This window comes from Phascolarctos cinereus, unplaced genomic scaffold (genome assembly GCF_003287225.1).
Source record: "Phascolarctos cinereus isolate Bilbo 61053 unplaced genomic scaffold, phaCin_HiC Scaffold_4;HRSCAF=312, whole genome shotgun sequence".
Classification (NCBI taxonomy): Eukaryota; Metazoa; Chordata; class Mammalia; order Diprotodontia; family Phascolarctidae; genus Phascolarctos; species Phascolarctos cinereus.
In genome coordinates, this window is record NW_027555847.1 from 515058770 (window position 1) to 515082257 (window position 23488).

Genomic DNA, 23488 nt, shown 5'->3' on the forward strand with positions numbered 1-23488 from the left:
TAGCCTATGCAAAAACATGAACGTAGGAAAATGATAGGTAAGCTCGAAGAATAGCCAGTACTCTATTTTGCCTAGCAGGTGAATTGTGTTAAGGGAAATAATGTGAAATAAGGCTGGAAATTTAGTGTCTCAAGTGCCAGGCAGAGGGATTTTTATTTTATCCTACTGAAAAACATTTTGTAGGTTTTCATTTTTGCTTATTAATTCATCTTAAATTTCATAGCAAATCCTAATTTATCTAAATCTGATAATATTTTTGAATAGCTATTTGTATGCTGGGTTTTTTTAAACTCCATTTCCTGGGCTTTACTAACCCATTTTCTTTTTCCCAGGGCCATTGTACTCATATGGCTAATGTCATTTGTATTATTAAAATAAAAAGAGACAATATTCATGCTGTGGATTATATTTTCAAATTTTATTAAGAAAATTATCCTTTTTACCCTATTCAAGAAAGAATATCCTGAGTTTAATAACTACTTTTTAATCACGTTTCAGGGCATCTTGGCAATCTGTTTTGTCATACTAAATATGAGACGAATAGAATGCATAATTTATTGAGCAAGGTATCTTGCAACATCTATGTCTCAGCCAGTTCAGTTCAGGTATCTCTTCTACCACATGACTTTCTCCTAGAAAGCCAGAAAAGTTTTGCCTGTCTAAGATTAAATATATGATGACTAAACAGCTTATTGAAGAATAGCTTTGGCTTAATTTGTTTTCAAATTCTCAGTGACTTGTCACATAGCAGTCACAGAGCATTTTGATTATGTTCATCAGAGTATCTCAAGTAGGTAGCAATATATGTCACAGTATGAATAGATATTTTCAGTTTTAAGGGAAGTTACATAAACTGGAGAATTAATATGACTTACAGTGAAGATAGGTTATTGAGAGACTTAATAATTTCTGCACAAGAAAAATATACACAAGAAAAAGCAGTGTTTGGTGAGTATCCTGTGAGGTAAATTGTGTTAATCAGTCTTTAAATATTCATATTACTATGTTCCTAGCACTGTGCTAAGCTCTCAGGATACAAAAAGAGACAAAAGACAGTCCCTGCCCTCATGGAGCTTACCATCTAATGAGGGAGACAACATGCAAACAAATATATACAAAACAAGTTATATATGGGATCAATAAATAATTAACAGAGGGAGGGCATTAGAATTAAGAGGGGTTGGGGAAGGCTTCCAGTAAAAGGGGAGATTTTAGTTTGGGCTTAAAGGAAGTTAGGGAGGTCTGTAAGTGTAGTGGAGGATTGAGAGCGTTCTAGGCATGGGCAACAGCCAGAGAAAATTCCAGGAGCAGATAGATAGGCCGGTGTCCCTGAATCGAAGAGTATGTGTCAGGGAGTGAGATGTGAGAAGGCTGAAAAGGTAGAAGGATCTGGATTATGAAAAGGCTTTGAATGTCAAACAGAGCATTTTGTATTTGCTCCTGAAGGCAGTAGGGAGCCACTGTAGTTTATTGAGTATGGGGGTGACATGGGTTGTATCGGAGCTTTGGGAAAATCACTTTAATGGCTGAATAGAGGATGGATTGGAATGGGAGGAGACTTGAGACTGGCAGACTTCCCAGTAAGCTGTTGCAGTAATCAAGGTGTGAGGTGATGAGGGCTTTCACTGTAGTGGTGGCAGCATCAGAGGAGAGAAGGGAGCACATTTGAGAGATGTTGCAAAAGTGAAACCAACAGAACTTGGCAATGGATTGAATGTGGGGAGTGAGAGAGCATGAGGAATCTAGGATGACTCCTGGGTTGGGAACCTGAGGGACCAGAAAGATTGTGTTGCCCTTTATGGTAATAGGGGAGGTACAAAGGGGGGAATTTTTATGGGAGAAAAGATGTTAAATTTAAAATATCTACTGTGCATCCAGTCTGAGATGTCTGAAAGGCATTTAGAGATGTGAGATTGGAGGTCAGCAGAGAGTTTGAGGCAGGATAAGTAAATTTGGGAATCATCAGCATAGAGATGGTAATTAAATCCATGAGAGCTGATGAAATCACCAAGTGAAGTAAAAAACATATTTTTATTTTTTTTATCAAGGAAGATTTTAGTCATGAAAAAGTAAAAAATAAATGAAATTAGTGGTTATAATTAGGTAGTTCTTTTAAATGGAAGAAAAAAACAATTAAAAATAAGTAATCATTCATATTTCAAGACATTATAGAAATATTTTTACTTACATAGATTTTGTAGAGTGCTTTAAAATTAACGATTTAAGATCAAGCTTAATAATTATCTCCTTGAACTCTAAGAAGTATTTAGAATAAAAAAAGTACTTGGGAATCTGCTCTTTTAGCTTTTAGCAAATTATGGGGAGCAACCAGTGACCTAGACTATATATACATACATATGTGTGTGTATTACACTTGTGTGTCTCTCATTTCACTCAATAAAGTTGGAATGAAACCAAAAGAAATTTTCACTCTTTTCCTGGTTTAAGATCGCCAGCTCTTTTTGTATTGAAGAACAACTTTGTTCTTTTTCTCAAGTTTCAAGGTTTTAGGTGGTTAGGGTCTGATTTGTGACCACAGGGACTGATGATAGAGGAATACTGCTGGCAAGCCATGATTGAAAAATAGTCTATTGGTCACTGACATTTTAGGGTTAGCATGTTCTAACCACTTCTCATGTCTCTAGTTCAAAGTCTTTTGAAATGCCAGCAACAGTCTTGGCTCTTCTAGTTAGAAAGGGCATTGTCCCTGTGACTAGTGTATCAATCAGCCAAGTGTTTATTAAGCACCTACTAGGTACTGGGCTTAGTCCTGAGGGTCTAAAGAAAAAGAGAAACATTGTCTTCCTTTAAGGAACTTACATTCTAAAGGGGAAGACTATGTGTACCCATATAAATGAATGCCTAGTAATTTCAAGGACAACACAAACAGCTTGGGGGGAATCAGGAAGCACTGTGGCCATTTTAAGCGAACATTTGCAGTATCTTAAAGTAGTGCCACTGGAGGCTGTATTTTCTTTTTTTTTTTTGGTGAGGCATTTGGGGTTAAATGACTTGCCCAGGGTCAGACAGCTAGTAAGTTTCGAGTGTCTGAGGCGGAATTTGAACTCAGTTCCTCCTGATTCCAAGGCTGGAGCCCCATCTACTGTGCCACCCAGCTGCCCCTATGAAGACTGTGTTCTTACAATGGACAAGTAGGCTGTAGTGAATCCTTTGGGAATCCTTGGTTTTTAAAGTATCTCTGAAATTATAATTTATTTTCATATATCACAGATGAGGATTTAGCAAGGATGTCTTGCTTTTATTTGTTTGTTTTGTTTTGGTTTTGCTAGGAAATGGGATTAAGTGACTTGCCCAGTCACACAGCTAATAAGTGTCTGAGGCCATATTTGAGCTCAGGAAGATGAGTCTTCCTGATTCCAAGCCCAGTGTTTTATCCACTGCACCACCTAGCTGCCCTTGGAACATTAATTGAAAATCCACCACCTAAGAAGCCCTTCCTTCTAGCCTTATCTTTTCTCCCTCCTCCAAACCTTTCCTATACTAGTCTTGACCTCTTAGGGTGGCAGGTCAAAAAGAAAGATACGCCCACTGATACTGCCTGGGTACGATAAGAGTCATCAACTCTTAACTTTCTGGTGTGATGAAGGGACCACCAGTCCTTATCATTTGTTCTACATGTGTGCTTTCTAGGTCCTTGGGCCTTGCAGTCTACCTTGTAGCTTCAGCCTTAGGACTGCTGAGCTTTTCCATCTCTCCCCTACAGTTAAATTCTATTTTATATGTTGTTAACCTCTTCAAATTAGAACAAACTCCTTGAGAGCAGAGACTGTATTGACTTTTCTACTGGTATCCCCCTTGCTTAACATAGTGCTTGGCATATAGTAAACACTAAATAAATGCTTTTTCAGTCATTTACTCTTAACTTTATAGGCTTTGAGAAGATCATTGACAATTTCTTAGCAGTTTTTTGCCTTATAGTTTACCGAAAAGTCTTTGATCACTTTTAAAAATAATTTCCATGAAGTTCCATAAACTTCATTCAGCTGTGCATCAAAATTTTCATTTTTCATCACTTCCCTTATTTGAGGATCCTCAGATCCTTTGATCACTTTTGAATCACTTTGATTTTAACCTCACTGATTCAGACATTTATTTTTTTAAAAACCCTCCACCATTTTAATCAATCCCATTGACGACAATTTTAATTAAACCAATATAATATGCAGTTATGTACAATTTACTAATTAATGTATAATTATGGTAAAAAAAAAAGTTTCAAGGACCAGCCAGGGATTAGCCCAGCATATTTTTCTTTCTTGAAATCTTTACCTTGAGTGGGCTTTTTTTTTTAAAGACAGTGATATTTTTTCTATCTTTGCTGTCCTGTGCACAAAACAGCAGCAGTCACACAAATAAAGTCAGATCTAAATAACTGGAAAAACATCAGTTGCTCATGGGTAGGCCAAACTAATATAATAAAAATGGCATTCTACCTAAGCTAATTTATTTATTCAGTGCCATACCAATCAAACTACCAAAAATTATTTTATAGAGTTAGAAAAAATAATAAGATTCATTTGGAATAACAAAAAGTCCAGAATATCAAGGGAACTAATGAAAAGAAATGCAGGGGAAAGTGGTCTAGCTATTCCACATCTCAATTTATATTACAAAGCAACAATCATCAAAACTGCTTGGTACTGGCTAAGAAATAAAATGGTGGATCACTGGAATAAGTTAAGTATGCAAGACACAGTAGTAAATGACTATAGTAATCTATTATTTGATAAACCCAAAGGCCCCAGCTTCTGGGATAAGAACTCATTCTTTGACAAAAACTGCTTGGGAAAACTGGAAAAGAGTATGGCAGAAACTAGGCATTGATCAAAATCTCACACCATATACCAAAATAAAGTCAAAATGGGTTCATGATTTAGATATAAAGGCTGATACTATAAGCAAATGGGAGAGCAAGGAATAGTTTACCTATCAGATTTATGGTGAACAGAAGAATTCATGACCAAACAGGAGATAGAGAACATTACAAAAAGCAAAATGGATAACTTTGATTACATTAAATTGAAAAGTTTTTGCACAAACAAAACCAATGCAACTAAGATTAGAAGGAAGATAGAAAATTGGGAAAGAATTTTTACAACCACTCTCTGATAAGGGCCTTATTTCTAAAATATATAGAGAATTAAGTCAAATTTATAAGAATACAAGTCATTCCCCAATTGATAAATGGTCAAAGGATATGAACAGGCAGTTCTCAGATGAAGAAATTAAAGCCATCTATAGTCATATGAAAAAATGCTCTGTATCACTATTGATTAGAGAAATGCAAATCCAAACAGCTCTGAGGTACCACATCACACCTATCAGATTGGCCAAGATGACAAAACAAGAAAATGATAAATGTTGGAGAAGATGTGGGAAAATTGGAACACCAATGTATTGTTGGTGGAGTTGTGAAAATGATCCAGCCATTTTGGAGAGCAATTTGGAACTATGCTTAAAGGGCTATAAAAAGGTACATACTCTTTGACCCAGCAATAGCACTTCTAGGGCTATATCCCAGAGAGGTCATACAAATGGGAAAAGGACTTACATATACAAAAATATTCATAGCAGCTCTTTTTGTGGTGGCAAAGAATTGGAAATTGAGACAATGCCCATTAATTGGAATGGCTGAGCAAGTTGTGGTATATGAATGTAATGGAACAGTATTGTGCTGTAAGAAATGATGAACTGGCTGACTTCAGAAAACCTGGATAGACATGTGTGGTCTGATGCTGAGTGAAGTAAACAGAACCCAGAGAACGTTGTACACAGTAACAGCCACGTTGTGCAATGACTAATATTGATAGACTTAACTCTTCTCAGCAATCCAAGGATCTAAGACATCTCCAAAGGCCTCATGAGGTAAAATGCTATCCACAGAGAAGAGGAAACTATGGAATTTGAGTGCAGATCGAAGTATATACTATTTGCTATTTTTTTTTCTTCTCTTGTGTTTTGTTTCCTCTTTCTGGTGGCTCCTCCTGTTGGCTCTAATTCTTACTTACAACATCACTAACGTGAAAATATGTTTAATAGGAATGTATATGTATAGCCTATATTAGGTTGCATGCTGTCTTGGGGAGGAAGGGTGTAGGAGAAAAAATTTGAAGCTCAGAAGTTTATGGAAATGATTGTTGATAATTCAAAATAAATTTTAAAAAATTTAAAAAAAGAAGAGTATGTAGGACAGGACCTTTGGATATACCTATAGTTAGGATGGTAGCATACCTAGTTATCATTTAGCTGTCCATCTATCTAGATGTGTATCTGGATACATAAATATATCTATTTGCAAAAAAAATAACAGCAGTACTTGATATACTCTGCTAAAAGCAATCTATTCTAAATGACTTTATGATCTTAGCTCATCAGAAAAAAAGCTAAACTTTTTGATTCTCTTTTAAAATAATAGATTCTTCTGCAAGAGAGCATGAAAATATTCAGCACATGAATCTTCCCTTGAGAAGTATGAAAAGTATTCTTGGTGTATCTGTGGGGATCTGAAAATGATTGCTCTTTTATTAGAGTATATACTAGGAAGAGGGACTGATACATGATGGGCTAAACCTTACCATACCATACTTACAGATGAATCATTGTTTTTGTTTTAGTTTTTGTGGGACTAAACTGCAGAACAAGAGAGCACATAAAAAGAAAAGGAGATAGGGCAGACTATATGATCAAATATCAATTGGTAGTATCAAGTATCAAGATATTTGATCGAGTTATCAAGTCAACAGCAAACAGTGAATCAAAAAGACTCGTAATTATTCAGGAAGAAGAGGTCTTGATGGAGAGTGGGTGAGGTGGCAAAGGGAGGGATTGAAACAAGGAGGAAAGAAAGAGATAGTTTAGTGGTGGGAGGGGATCCCATTGAAGGACCCTCCTGTGGGGGGATGGGGGGTTGAAATGTCCTGTAATGAGAGATGTAGATCTTATAGTGGGTATTATTTGTAGGAATTTCGTGTTCAGAAAGGCCATGTTGTTCCTCCATGAATGGTATCCCACCTGAAGAGAAGGGCAATTCGAGTTTCTGGGAGCAACTGATATCCAGAAATGGGGGTGGGGTTGGGTAGGGGCTATAGGAATGGACCCAGAGAGGAGATTCAATGGCAAATAAGAAGGAAACTAATCATGGGGAGGAAAGAGGGTGGCAATTCACCAAACAATCAGAAACATAAGAAAATTTCTATTATCAAGTAATACTTCTGTGTTCTTCCCAATATTTTTTATAGTTCTGGAATTATTTACAATAATAATAAGATTTTAAAAAAGAAATTAAAAGGCACAGAGGTAAGCAAAGAGGAAATTTAAAATATCCCTATTTGTTAATGACCCTCATGCTTGACTTTAGAAAATCCTAGGGAACTTGTAAAGATACTAATTGAGAATAATATAGCTTTGGCAGAGTTTTGGGATACAAAGTAAATTCACAAAAATAAATAGCATTTCTTTATAGTAATAATGGAATCTAAGAAGTAATACAAGGAAGGGAAATTCCATTTCAGAAAGCTCTGAAAATGCATAAAATATTTGGAGATCAGTCTACCAAAACATGCAAAATACATAGATTCAGTTATAAAATATTACTTAGAAAAATAAAGAACAGCTTAAATATCTGGAAGAATATTCAGTGCTAGTTTGTGGGCTTTGTTAACAGAATAAAAACAGCAATACTACCAGAGTTAATTTATACTTTTAATGCTGTATCAGTTTATCAAAGGGATACTTTACAGAAAATAATCAAATATTAATGGAAATCACTTGTAGAAACAAAAGACCTAGAATATAAAGAGAAATAACTAAAAAGATAGAGATGAAGGAAGAATACCACTTCAAGATATTAAACTGTATTATAAAGCAGCAGACTTCAAAACCATTTTTAAAATAAAAAAGGAGGTCAATGGAATAGAAAATGATGGAGAATAAGAAATAAACTTAGTAACCAAGCATTCAGTAAATTGAATAACATAAATAGCTTAGGAAATAATTTCCTTTTGATAAAGACTGCTAGCAAAACTGAGAAACAGTCTGGTAGAAATTAAGCTTAGATTAACATCTTAAACCATATTCCATAATAAATGCAAAATGCAGGTGTCACTTTCAAAATAAAGACTATACTATATTTTTAAAATGTAAGACAAGCAGATCATGTAACTTTTACGCCTTTGAGTAGTACATGTATTCTTAACTAAGCAAGAAATAGAGGCAATTACAAAAGATAGAATTAATAACTTTGATTTAAGAAACTAAAAAACTTCATTCTGTAAAATGAAAATTAACATACTTTCCTAAGATAAGAATGGCCAAATGGGAAATTTTTTTTTTGTATCAAATTTTTTTAGATAAGGGCTTTTAGATAAGGTATCTGAGAAATATAAACAACTAATCGATTATACATATACATATATATATATATATATATATATATATATATATACACATACATATCTATATACACACACGTATATGTATTGTAAAAACCAAAAGCCTTTCCTGATAGATAATTGATCAAAAGATATAAACAAATGTTTCTCTAAAGAACTAAAAGCTATTAATATGAAAGAACTCCGTCACTAAGAATAAGAGCAATGCAAATCAAAATAACTTTCAGGTTTTACTTCACATCCAGAAAATTGGCAAGATGACAAAAGATGGAGGAATGGTTAATGGTGGAGGAATTGTGTGAAGATAGGCACAATACTGCATTGTTAAAAGAGCTGTGCTTCAACATGAGCTTTTTGGGAAGCAGTTGGGAATAACTATGTAGATGAATTGACTAAAATGTCTATATCCTTTGACCTAGAGATTCCACTATTAGGTTTTTACCTCAAGAGGCCATTGTTAAGAAAAAAGTCTCCACATACACCAAAATATTTATAGCCATACTTTTTTTAGTAATAAAGAACTAGAAACAAAGTATAGAAGCCCATGAATTAGGGAAAGAGACTAAGCTGTAAGAAATAACACATATGATGACTATAGAGAATACTGAAATAATCTGATGTAGCATAATGTAACCAGAGCCGAAAAAACAATATTCACAATGACAACAGTGTAAATGGAAGTATCAGCAACCACAAAATTTCAAAATCAGATGTTGCAAAATTACAAAATGACCCAAAAGAAGAGGTTTGAGAAGTTAACCTTGACTCAACTTCTTTGCTAGAGTGGGAGGCCCCTGGATAAGGAACATTGCATACATTTTCAGATGGATTTGTTGTGTAGACTGGTTTTGCTAATTTCTCCCCTCCCCTTTTCTTATTTTTTTCTTTTAAGAAATAGTATTTGATATATGGGGTGACTCTCTGGGAAGTGGAAGGGGAAAAGTACTAGGAGAAATTTTGGTGATTAAAAAACAAAAGATTTCAATAAAATTTATTTTAAAAAAAACTTGGCAGTTCATTTCTGAATGATGATGATGAGGTCTAAACTTTGGCCATGTGGTATATGAGGCTGAAGTTTAATGGACATGATGAAGATAAAAGTGGTTGGAATTTTCATTATTCCTGTTTATGAGTACAAGGATCAGAGAAACAGTCATGTTCTTTTTTATTGTGAATTTACAATTTAACAAATCACAGTCTCTTTCCATGGCCCAGTGATCTTAATGCACAAAGACTAGAGAAGAAGACTATGTAAGATATCTATTGCAGTGTTTTCTTTTTTAAATACATGTTTAAACCTAACCAATTTATAACAAATTGCTCTTTTGACCCCTTCTCTGCCTCCCATCCTTTCCTTCTGTGCAGCTTTTAAAGCACTATATTTATGTTCTTTTTCTAGTATTTAATAAATGTTTATAGACTATCACTCATTGTCTACCAACCCACCTTCCCCAAGTAGAATTCCTCCCTTGTAATAAATAGCCAAGCACTCCATCTCCTGACTGTGCCTTCATCCTGGCTATACCACATGCCTGGTATGCTCTGCCCCTACTCTTCAGACTTTTAGCTTCCTTGGCTTCTGTCAAAACTCTCCTCACATCTCCTCTTCTGTAGGAAGCCTTTCCTGCTCTCCTACTCCCACTGATAGTATTTTTCTTCTGAAATTACCTTCCATTTACACTGTATGTATCTTATAGTTACACATTTCTGTACACATTTCCCTGAGTAGAACATGAAGACAGAAGGTGGTGTTTTGCCTTTCTTTGTATTCTCGGTGCTTAGCACAGTGCCTAGCACATAGTAAACACCTAATAAATGCTTATTGCCTTACTGATTATGATTGGTTGTCACTTCAAAGTTCAAAACTCTTTCAGATTTGTTTCTCCTCCTGTTATTTTGGTCATCAAGTAAATTATTATTTGGTTCTGCTTACTTCATTTAGTATCAGTTGATACAAGTCTTTCTATATTTCTCTGAATCTCATATTCCTCATTTCTTAATGATACAATAAAATTTCATTTCATTCATATACCATGATTTGTTCAGCCATTCCCAACTGATGGATACCTGTTTTGTTTTCAGTCCTTTCCAGCAACAAGCCCTGCTGTAAATATTCTTGTATATATAAATCCTTTGTGTCTTTCACTTCTTTGGGGTATGTGCCCAAGAGTAGTCCCATTAAGTCAAAGAGTGAAGAGTGTAGTGACATTTTGGTATAATACAAATTGTTTTCTAGAATGGTTGAACAAATTCACAATTACTTCAGTAGTGCACTAATGTGCTTGTCTTCCCATAACCCCTCCAAGAATTTGTTTTCTTCTTTTGTCGTCTTTGATGGGTGAAGTGGAAGTTCAGAGTTCTTTTATTTTCATTTCTTTCATTATTAAGTAACATGGTATACTTTTTCATAGGGTTGTTGAAGTTCCTTGTAGAGCTAGAATTGCCTGTTCGTGTAACACTTAACTCTTGAGGAATGATTCTTCTTATACATATATATATATATATATATATATATATATATACATATATATACATATATATATACACACACATATACATATATACATATATATGTATATATATGTATATGTGTATATATATGTGTGTGTGTGTATATATATGTGTGTGTATATACATATATATATGTGTGTATATATATGTGTGTGTATATATATGTGTGTGTGTGTATATACATATATATATATTTGTATCATTGCTTTATATATCTTACATTTCTCTTTATCAGTGGAATCTGGTTATTTCCAAATTATTTCCCTTTTGATTCTAACTGCATTTGTTTTCCTTGTTCAGAAGCTTTAATTTTATGTAATCAGAACTGGTTCATTTTATCTTTTATGATCATCTTTATACTTTGATTAAATAAAAATTCTCTTCTTTTTTTCATGGTTGTGAATGATAACTCCTTACTTTGTCCTCTATTAGGTCATGTGTTTATGTTATTTGGAATTTACTGTGATATGCAGTATAAGGTATTGTATTTTCTTTTTACTTGTGTCTTATCTGATTATTTTTGCTTTTTTTTTTGCCTCTAGCCAGTCCTTTTTCCAAAAAATAAGAAGGTGATAAAAATTAGACATTAGGATTAATGCTAGTTGTCTACAATTAGAATGACATAACCCTACCCCTTTGCCTTTCCTCTTTTCACATAGCTCATATCTAAGTTGCTGGGTCTTGCCCTTTCTTCTCTTATGTGAACTTCATTTGGTTTTCACTTTCCCTCTTCTTTCTCCATCACCTTACATATTTCTCTAATGATCTTAATATCTCCATTACATATAAGGATAAGCATATGTATTCAACTTTCTCCTGATTCAGGTAAGAGTGCAGTTCATAAAATTTCTGATCTTCTACCCCTGCCTCACTGTTTATATAGTAAGATTCTGCTGTACTTCTATTGTGAAGAATATTAAGTTCCTTCTTCCTCATTTCTTCCTTTAATGTATTCCTTTATTCCTCCTTTTTCTTTACTCTGTTGAAGGAGAGTATCATAAAAACCCCACCAAGTCCCTCAGTTTATCTTAGCTCCCTGAAGTTTTCAAGGGACAGAGTTCCCCTTTCTCCTTCTTGAAATGTAAACACTGAATTATCATTTAGTCCTTTCACAATTTTTAAAGATAGATTTCTTTCTGGGTTTTTCTCATCTCTTTTGTTTGAATTTTAAAGATGCTACATAGCTATGGTTTTTGCAAAGTGAGCACTTAAATGACTTCTCTTTTTTTCCCCACTGGTCCACTTTCCTAACTCTAAGTTATATTCATTTTTGTAGAATAAATTATTCTTATAAGCGTTTTCCTTTTGCTTTTTGCTTGTCATCTTACAAAATTGTCTTTCTTTTATGAAATTCCTGCCAAATGTTGTGTGATCATGTATGTAATTCCTCGGTACTTGCTATCTTTATTTCTTAGATGCATGCAGTATTTTTTGATCTGGCAGTTCAGGCATTGAGAGTCCTAGGAGTTTTTATTCAGGGTGTCTTTCAGAAGGAAACTAGTAGATTCTTTCTGTTTTCACTTGACACTCTAGCTCCAGTAATTTTCTTGAAATGTGGAATCTACGGTTTCTATTTAGTCATTGTTTCAGGGAATCCAGTGATTCTTGAATTATCTTTCCTTTTCCTTTTTTCCAAGTTGGCTGTTTTTTTATAATAGTTCATTGTGCTTCATTGAAGTTTTTAGGGTGTCAGCTATTCAAGTAAGGAGTCAACTTGTTGCTCCAGGCTATTGATTTCAGTTCCATGTGTTCAGATTTAATTTTTATCAGATTTCAGTTCTTCTATCAATTCTTTGATCTATCTAGCAGTTCTTGTGGCTAAACTATTTTTTTTTGAAGCTCTTCCTGAGCAATATGCTCTTTTAACATACTAATAGCATTCAGACCACCAGTGAAAAAAAACACGTGTTCATCATCTATATCATGCCCCATAATTGTGGGTATGAACCCCAAGGCTTTGTTTTGATTCTCTACATTCTCTGATTTAGTAATTTCATCAGCTTTTAAGAGTTCAGTTACCATCTTTATACAGATGACATATACATATGCGTAACACATACATATATGTATGTGTTATGTATCCAGCCCTAGTTTCTCTCTTGAGCCTTGTTTATACATCTCCAACTGCTTACTAGCTATTGAACTAGATATCCTGTGGACTTCTTAAACTTAACATGTTCCGACACTGAAATCATTATCTTCCACCAACCCTCTAACCATACCTCTTTCAAACTTCTATATTTCTGTCAAGAACACCGCCCTCTTGCCAGGCACTCAGGTTTGCACCTTTGTGTTATTGACTTCTAGCTCTTCCTTACTCCATTTATTCAATTAAGAATTGGCAATTCTTTTCACTTTTACTATTTCAGTATCTATTATACCTAACCAGGGAATATTCAGCATGGAGAAGAAAAGACTTAGGGAAAATGTGATAGTTACCTCAAGTATGTGAAAAGTCTTCACTTGGTAGAGAGATTAGGGTGGTTCTCCTTGGCTGCTGAGAACATAAAATGGAAGTTTCAAAGAGGTAAATTTAGTCTTGATATAAGGAAAAAATTCCTAATAATTAGAGGTATCTTTGTGAAATGAGCTTCTTTGGGTGAGGTAATGGGATCCCTCCCCATTGGATATCTTCAAGCAAAGACTGAATGACTACTTATTGGATGTGTTGTAGAAGGGATTTTTCCCCAGGTGTAAATTAGACTAAATGGTCATTTTTCAATTCCAAAATTCTGTGATATGATCAGGACAGAATCCAACTGAATGAAAAACATTTATTAAAAACTTATTATGGGGCAACCAGGTGGCACAGTGGATAGAGCACCGGCCTTGGAGTCAGGATGACCTGAGTTCACATCTGGCCTCAGACACTTGATACTTACTAGCTGAGTAACCCTGGGCAAGTCATTTAACCTCAGTTGCCCCCCCCAAAAAGACTCCCCAACTTATTATATGCCAAGCAGTGTGCTAAACTCTGGGGATACAAATGCAAAACAAAAATGAGACAACTCCTGTCCTCTAGGAGCTTCTAGGGAAAGACAATACCTAAGGGAATTGTTTCCAGAAAGAGTGTTCTAGTTTGGGAAGTCACAGGAATGTTGAATGGAACCATGGAGGAGCCAACTAGCAAGTTTAGTCAGTATTCTCAGAGCAAAAGACTGACAGTGGAGGGAAGGGCAACATGGTGTTGAGTCTGATGTAAATTATGTAAAGTTTGCTGTTTGGGGTTGCAATGGATAATTCATCAATAAAGCTAGCATGGCCCCAGGTAGTCCCAAAGGAACAGCAGCAGGGTGGATGGCAAGGGCATGAATAGAGTAAGCCTTCAGAACACCCAAATGAATCACATTCTATGGTGCTTACAGAACTTGTGGTCTCAGACCCACAGTGGCTTACTTTTGAGATTTTAATGGAGACACAGTCAACAAGCATTCATTAAGTGCCTGTATGTTAAGAGTTGTGCTGAGTGCTGGAATATAAAGTAAAAAATGAAATTGTACCAGTCCTCAGGAGGGTTACATCATCTGTCTGGTGGAGACAACCTGCATATGTAGAAGTATACCAAATGGATCAAGGTAATTTTGGGGAAATGGTATTAGTATTTACAAATCAGGACTATCAGGAAATACTACATGTAGAAGACTGTGCTTGAGCTAATCTTGAAGGAAACTTGGGATTCTAAGAAGCAGAAGTAAGGAAGAGTGCATTTCAGACTCAGAGGACAACCAATACAAAGCATGGAGGAACTTGGTGAGAAGTAAGATAGTGAAAAGACCATGTTGGCAGATGTTGAATGCCTACTTTGGGAATGTTGTAGACAAGGTCCATGGGGGGGAGGGGGTGTAGATGTGGAACTGGGTATGATCTCTTCAAATGCTTCTATAGAGGAACAAAATGTTTAAACATATAAAAATAACTTTATAAGGGGGTTTCATTGGATATCACTCCCAATAGCCCTAATTTATCCCATCCTTTACAGACACATGATGAGAAGACTGATACAGGACTCAGCTAGCTGAACAGCTATAAAATGCCCAAATCTGGGTCCACAAAACCAGTTCAGAGTGAAAATTCTGACAGTGACGGCAACATGGTAGAAAAACCATCTGGAAGAAAGGTAAAAATTATTCTACTTAAAATGGATTAATTATTTGGGAGCAGAGAGAACCATATGGCCATTTTAGTATTTTTGAAGTATAACAAATTATAAAATCAAAAATAGTAGTTTTAGAGACAGTAGTTAAGATATGGGAATAAGAACAGTAAAGTTATAGCCCGCTTTAATTATGTTAATGGAATATAGGGATTACATAAATAAATTAAATCCATAAATAATTTAAAATTTCAGGAGATGGAGAATATATGGATAAATAGAATTCATAGATAACTCAAAATTTCACTTTTCTCCTTGAAAACTATCAGAGCTACTATAAAATTACAGAATTGTTGGGTGTTAATTTTACCCCTTTTCTCTTTTTTTCCTCACATTCTAGGGATTTATCCATCCCTTTAAAGGACCTGCATCAAGTAGTAGGCAGCAAGTATGATCCCATTGTCTCAGAAATAATAATAACTAACATTTACATAGAGCTTTAAGGTTTGCAGAATACTTTTCAAATATTTCATTTTATCCTTACAATGGTAGGTACCTTGTCCCTCTATTCCCATTATATTTTCTAGAAGCAGATTTTATTTTAAGGCTTTTGCTTGTACTAAAGTCTGTATTTCCTAAAGTAAAACTACTCTGGTCACCTTGAGTTTTATTGTTCATGGAGTTACGTGAGTTAAACATACTAAGACTATACTTGACTTGCTTCAGACTTTTGCTGTCAGGGCTGCCCAGTACCAGCATTTCCCTTTTAATACTACGTAGCTGAGTGGTGCACCACAAAGTAATTGACCTTTTGGGATCCAGCCCTCCATTGTAAATGGAAGTTTAAGATAGTAGTCCAGGTCATTTTTTACATATATTTACTGTATACCACTATGCAGTATGTGGGTGACAAAGGATGTTTTTGACAGGTGTTGGAGAGAAAGAACTATTGGGAACTGGAACAATCATAGAAAACTTGGAATCAGAGAGTTATAAGATTTAAAGGGACCTTAGAAATTATCTAGTCTAACCCACTCATTTTATAGATAAGGAAACAGCCCCAGGAAAGTTAAATGACATATGTAGTGTCACGCAGGTCATAGTATAGCTAGAATTTTACCTTAAAACTTCTGACTGTGAGTTCATTTCTCTTTCTACCACACCATACTTTATAGTAGTTATGAGACTTAAGTTGAATCTTGAAAGATGAGTAGGATTTTGATGCATAGAAAGGAGGTTGTCCTTGGTTAGTTTAGAGAGCATCCAGATAAAGCATTATGGTGTGATGGAGAGACCTCTGGACCCAGGCCGCCTGGGTTAAATTCCTACATGTGACATTTACTAGCTATGACACCCTGGACAAATCAGTTAACCACTGTAAAATGGGTAAAACCAGTTTCACAGAGTTATTGTGATGAAAGTATTTATTAATGTGAAGCACAGTGATATGAAAACAGATTGTTTCCTTAGACAAGGTCACTGGAATTGAGGGGTTTGAAGCAGGTGGTGAATAGGGAATTAGACTTAGGAATCAACAAAAGGATTATAAACAGCATGAAGAGACCATTTGAAAACATAACAGCACAAATTTATAATATGACAGATTAACCCAGTTCCTTGATTATATCTAACAATATTTTATGATCTAGGAATAGTAATAAAGAAAATAAATTCAAGTTTGGGCGTTGGTATGATCAAAAGTCAGGGGTTGAAGAAGTCTTTGGTGTTAGGGTAGCATTGAAATGACTGACCATAGAAATCTTGTCTGGGGGAAAAAGTTAAATATAGTTCCCCAGCTATTAGGGTTGGGGAGGTTTTTAATATAATCTGTAGGCCTTGATGAGGCAAAATGTAGGTTTATATTTGTAGGGAAATGAGAAAGGTTTTAAAAGTAAGGTGATTGTGATTGGAAAGAGGGAGCACAAAGTCCTGTGATGCAGATTGGCCAATGCCTTGTTGAGCATTAGATCGAGGTTTTTGGCTATACTGGTAGAGTGGGGATCCGTAGTACTTGTTTCATAGAGAGTGACAAACTGTGAAATCAGTATGTCATATGGCTGTCGGTAGAAATGAAATTACCAAAGGGATGACATGGAAAGGAAAATGAACCTGGTGCTTAAAAATATCTAAGAAAGTAAAAGTGAGTCCTGGAAGACAGAACTAGAGCAATAAGGATTTCTGAAGGGCGGTATAAACAGATGGACACCATTGATAATCTTCCCTTCAGTCAACAATTAATGCATTTCAAAAGTTTAGTCCAGAAAGCGCTTACTGAGTTCCTATTTGAAAGGCATGTAGTGCTGGAAATACAAAGATAAAAATTATACACACCCGCCTTCTTCCAGGGCTTTTAATGTTATGATAAGAAAGACAAGAAAGAAGAGTAAAAATTGCAAAGAAAAGGTTCAGGCAAAGTGCCACAAGAAATTTGAGGATGAAGAGATTACTTTTACCTGGGCAAGGGAAGAAGGAAGTCAGGAAAGGTTCCTTGGAGAAGATGGGAGATGAGATCTGAGTTGGATCTTGAATGAAGCAAAAAACTTCAACAGAGAGATGGGAAAATCCATTCGACATGAGTAATTGCTTGAGCAAAAGCAAGAAGACACAAGCAGATAGGATGACAACTGGGAATGGTAAAGTAGTCTAGAACTTTGACTGTTGCAGTTAGTGGTTTATGTTTAGTGATTATTAAACAAAGAAATTGGGAGTTTTTGAGTAGAGGATTATATGATCACAGCAGTGTGTGAAGAAGATGACTTAGGTAGCTTTGCAGGATGACCCGGAGAGGTGACAAACTAGAAGACTAATTAGGTTATTATAGTTTAGGTAAGAGTTAATGTCATTTGCAGGAATTGAAAAATTATAAAAAGGGGCAGGTAAAGAGGGAAAATTAGTTAAGTGTGAAATATGTTGAATTTCAGATATCCAATGGACATCCAAGATGAGAGAACTATGCTAGGTAGGCACTGAAGTAGTGAAAATTAAAAAAAAAAAAAAGGCCTGGTCTCTACATTCAAGGACTTTACAAATACAGTTTGACTACCTTGACACAACACTACCTCTTCTTGATTTTGTATTAGTCTTTTTCTGTCCTTACTGAAGGTTCTTCTTTCTTTCCCCTTCGTAGTTAATATTCCCCCAGATTTTTTCTTCCCACCTCTTCTTAGGCAGCCATTTTGAATCTCATGTTTTTAGAGTTGAATCATAAAATGTTAGAGCTATCAGGATCTTTAAAGATAGTTTTATCTAACCCTTTCATTTTACTAGCCCATGACTCCTGGATTTGTAGTTACCACTTCATCCATCCCCCCACCTCCAGTCCTATATTTTTAGCTACCTAGATACTCAACATTTTCAAAGCTGATCTCATTATCTTCTCTCCCAAAATCTGGTCTGCCTCCTGACTTCTTGTTATTAACCCTGCTGAAAATCTTGAAGTCATATTGACTTCTCCCGCCTGCTTACCCACCATGTCCATTTAATTATTGAATGTTAAAGATTCTACTTCCATTTCTTGTATCCATTCCCTTCTCTTCATTCAATTCAGCAAATATTTATAAAGTGCTTACTGTGTGGTAAGTGAAATACAAAGTTTAAATAAGACATGGTCCCTGCCTTCTTCAGTGTTATAGCCTAGTAGGGGTAAACGTGACATATCTACTTTTTATGTATTATAATTATTTGTGTATGTGATATAAACCTGGTGCTGCATGATTTTTGAGAGAAGTATCCTACTGATTAGTGGATCAGTAGGAGATAGTATGTTAATTGGACTCCAAAAAATGAGTAAGAATATATTAGATGGAGGGTGATGGAGGAAAGGGCCTTCTAGCCATAGAAACAGAATGAACAAAAGGCACAGAAGCAGGAAAATGAAGGAGGAGGAAAATTTTATGTTCCATGCTGCCCACTCTCCCCTGAGTTCAGGGTCTAAGGAGTACCTCATTACCTCTCAAATAGACTTTTGCAATATAGCCTTCTAAGCATTGTCATCTTACTTTGAATCCTTGTCTCTTCCAAATTAGTCCTGCACACTGCTCCTGCTGGGTTAATTGTCTACGGCACAGCTACAAGGACATGAGTGAAGGGAGTAACTTCATGAAAAATGGAGGAAAATCCACTCCTAGTATGAGTGATAGCTTGAGCAAAGGAAAGAAGACAAGAGAAGGCAGGATAACAAGAGGGGATGAGCAACTACCCTAATCAGAAGTTTCCAATAGCTTTCTATTGCCTGCCAGATTAAGTATCAACTCCTGGCATCAAAAGCCTTCTGCAAGAGTCATATCTTGTCTTTACAATCTTATCTCCCATCTTCCCCTTAAATATGGTGAATTCTGCTACTAAATTAGACTTAGAATTAAAAAAAACAACCATATCCTTGTTTTCTACCTCTGTTCAATGGAACGCCATGGGGTGTTTCCTCCACCATGAATGCTACTTTTGCCAGTTCTAGCTGTTGAAATTTTAATTTTCTTCTAATACTTATATAAAATGCTACTTTCCTTCATGTAACCTTTTCTGATCCCATCCTCATCCCCCAAGCCAAGAGTAGTCTCAGTTTTGTCTTAAAGCTAAGGAAAATATGAAGGCTGTAGGGAAGTTTGCCAATATGGAATGACTCCACAGAGTAGTGGTGGTAGGTGGTTAAGGTATGGACTGGGGGGATTATTTAGATGGAACTGAGCTAGATTGGAACCAGCATTTTAGAGAAGGTGGTGTGTAGATAATAATGATGAAAGAAGAATAGGTAAAGGTAAGATAGGAGCATCATATGGAGGAAAAGGAGCACTAATTAGGTAAAATTAAGTGTCTTAAGAAAGAAGGTATCAAGGAGTAGTGTTAGGCAGGAAAACATTCAAATAAAAATCTTCAGTGATTCCATGTTTTCTTTGGACTAAAATATCATCTGACTGCCATTACCTTTCCCGTCTTACTTTATCTCTTAAACACTTGCAAGGGCTTCCTTAAAGGTCATCTGTTCCAACGCTTTCTTTTTATAGATGAAAAAGTTGACATCCAGAGACGTCAAATGACTTTACCAAGGTCATAGAGATTAATAATCAACAAAGTCAACATTCAAACCTATGTCCCTAACTCCAAATCCAGTGTTCTTTCACCTGTGTCACCACTGCTTCTTTATGCGCTCCCCATCCCAGTCAGTGTTCTGATAATACCCAAATACAGCATTGAAATGTAACATTCTGTGCTTTTGCATAGCAGACTCCCCTACTTCTGGAATGGACTCTTTCCTTACCTCTGCTATCAAAGTATAAATTGGGTGCTTCTTTCTATGTAAAGTCCTTTTTCATCTTCCAGTTGTTAGCCTTCTCTTTCTTTGAAATTACTTCTTATTCAAAACAACAAAAAAAAGAAACTGCTTTTTATAATTTTATTGTCAGCCAAAACTCAAGCGGATTCAAGGTTTAAAATTCAGTAAGCATTTTGTAAAGCCTAAAATACAATTAGAACAAACTTTACTAAGTAATAATTGAAAGGCTCAATTTAAAAGGTTCCAGAGTTAAAAACAACAATACTTAGTTCTTCCTAGAGAATCAACACCACAAAGCAGCCAGGAAAGCAGTCCCCTTGAAAGTATGTAGCAACTGGGGCAAAATCAAGCTTCTGACTTCAGTTTTTCTTGAGTGAGGCCTGTTAACTTCAGGAAATTAAGGAAGCAAAATAGTCTTCCTGCCCCCTCAGAGAACCAGTCCAATTTAGATAAAACAGGTGTCACTCCTACCATATCCCATTCCTTGGGGTTGCTAAGTCCTAAAATGTTGTAAGTGACCTTCCATCCATAAAATAATTTTAAACACCCCTAGCAGCGGCACTTAATGCAAATAATGAAAATAACAGAAAACATTCATTTTAGAACGGTGGGAGAGTGATGTCAAGAACAATTCAGGTCTTCTTAGAATAAAACAATCATGTTAGCCAGGAACAACAACAGGAACATTTCCAGGAACATTAATTTCATTGAATGAATGACCATACCTTGATTGTTGTCACCAGACCCCAAGGCAGGTCCAGTTCATATGAATTAAAAAAGCTAAGAAGTCATAGGCTTCTGGCATGTAACCTGTCCCAGAGCTTTAGTCTGTCTCAAGAAAGAAAGATCAGTTGACCTAGCGTATTTATTAAGTATTCAGTATGTTTCAGGTACTATGCTAAATTCGGATTAAAAATGCAAGCAAACAAGATAGTTCCTACCCTCAAAGGGTACACATACTACTTGGGAGATGATAACATATAATGGAGAACTGGAGAGCAAAGGGCAGGCAGGTAGCAAAGGGTACCCTTGCAGGGTCAAGGCCACTGGGAAGACATTGGGAAGTCCAGAAAATGAGTTGAACCAGGAGTGAATCTTCCTCTTGGTTACAACCTTCCTTGCTCACTATCTCTAGCCTTATGGGCTACAAGGCCCTAGAGGTCTCTTATGGGCTGGGGTGGGGGTCACCAATCCTGAGGTATTCAGGGTAGAGTATCTCCAGGTTGAGAAGAAGTCTGCTGGCATAATTGACGATCAAACTGCCAAATGTCTCAATTCCTGCCTCTTGGCCAGCCACCCAAAAAAGTGGCAAAAAAGTAACCTTAGCCCCAGTAAACTTAGTGGCTGTGTCAGTGTCTCGGGAATGACACTGGTCTGGAACTCCTGATGGTCCAGCTAAAACAAAGAATCTTTAGAAGTGGGCTATTCAGCCCTACTCAGGATGGATACAGTCACAGGCTTAGGACTAGAGAAGACGAACCCTAGGGTTCTGCATTCAGATCTGTTTGCATCTAGTCTTCCTATTATTCCCCCTACCTCAGACTGGGCCCCATCCTAGCTGGTTGCTTCATTGAAACAAGGACTTACCTCATACTGCCATTCTGTTAGCATTTCCTATCCTACTAGCCAAAATCTCCTCCTCCCTATGAACTTCTTCAGGAGGACAGCACAAAATTTTGATCCCTTTAGAGACATATACTGAGGTATTGTTATGTTTCTTTTATGGAGATTAGGTAAATATTCTTCTTTACTTTCATCCAAAGGCTCGAAATTAAGCTAAAATGTCTCCTTGTTTGCAGGTAAACTCCTCTCTGTATTTAAAGATAATTTCAGTTTTCCCTTATTGCTTAAAAAAAATGTAAGGGGGGAGCTAGGTGGCACAGTGGATAGAACACTGGCCCTGGAGTCAGGGAGACCTGAGTTCAGATTTGGTCTCTAGCTGTGTGACCTTGGGCAAGTCACTTAACCCCAATTGCCTCACCAAAAAGCATCAACAACAACAACAACAAACAACAAAATAAAGACTCTCTTAGCAATTCCATTGCTTAATTTCCCAAATCTTCATAGGGAGGAGCTGTCCAAACCATGCCAGGCGAAAAGAAACCTCCTTATCTTAAATGGGACTTAAACTGTTGTCCTGAGTTGTATAGAGCTCTCTGAGGGGGCAAAAGCCTCAAGGCTTAGGCATAGATGATAAAATAGGAAGGACTAGAGAGAGTCAGCGGGGGCTATATCCAACAGTTATTCATCCTGATCAGGAAAGTCTTCTTAAAAGCTACATTGGAATGGAGAGCCCTGCTTCTTCCTGGAGTGGCACTGGTTTATCAAAGTAAGTAAGAAGTAAGACATCCAGCCCAGATGATCATGGGTGTGATAAGGAAGCTGTGGTCTTAAAAGTCCATTCTAGCATTCCATGATACCAGCTGCCTGGGAATGACATGAACTATGGAAAATCCAGTTAACCTGATGGCAAAGGTCCGAGACTTAGATCTTCTTTGAAGCAAAATGAATATCCAATCTGAATTCAACAGTGATGTAAGGGGGCCCTTAAAAATATAGCTAACATTTATATAGTCCTTATTATGTACTGTGCTAAGCACTTTACGGTTATTATCTCATTTGATCCTCACAACAACCCTGGGAGGTAGGTGCTATTATTATCTCCATTTTACAGTTGAGGAACCCTAGTCAAACAAAGGTTAAGTGACTTGCCAGGATCACACAGCTAGTAAATACTTGAAGCCATATTTGAACTTATCTTCATTACTTTTCCAGTGCCCTATCTACTGTACCACTTACCTTTTCCAGTATGGAAGAAAGATATGTTTTGTAAGGGCAATAATGGTAACTTCCAACACAATGCCATTGACATCAGTGCAAGATATAATTGGCACTACAGTCCCATTCTTTGAATTAAGCATAAACTTTTCCAATAATCTTTTCCCTATATGTAATCTTGAAACATTTAGTTTTGGTTATAGATGATATAAAGTGGTACATGTATTCCCTTTAGAGCAGAGTCTTTATTGAAGAATAAGTGCATTAGAAGATATTTGTTTTGGCTGTGTTGGGTTTTTTTCCTGCTACCATTTTAAGAAAGTTCAAAGGCACAGCAGCTCTTTAGATTGTGAATGTGTGTATTTGAAATGAACTGTATGTTTAGGTAAACACAGCTGTGTTTGTTTCAAGAAAGTTAATTGTTTT

General features: G+C 36.1%; 1 protein-coding gene across 1 annotated transcript in view; it reads left to right on the plus strand.

Annotated features, from left to right (window-relative positions):
• The window catches only part of ANKRD12 (ankyrin repeat domain 12), a 196272-nt gene that overhangs the window by 43702 nt on the left and 129082 nt on the right, over positions 1-23488 (plus strand). The window contains 1 exon segment of the mRNA XM_020985535.2: positions 14902-15039. Within this exon segment, the coding sequence (XP_020841194.1) occupies positions 14953-15039 (87 nt within the window). The 5' untranslated portion in view covers positions 14902-14952.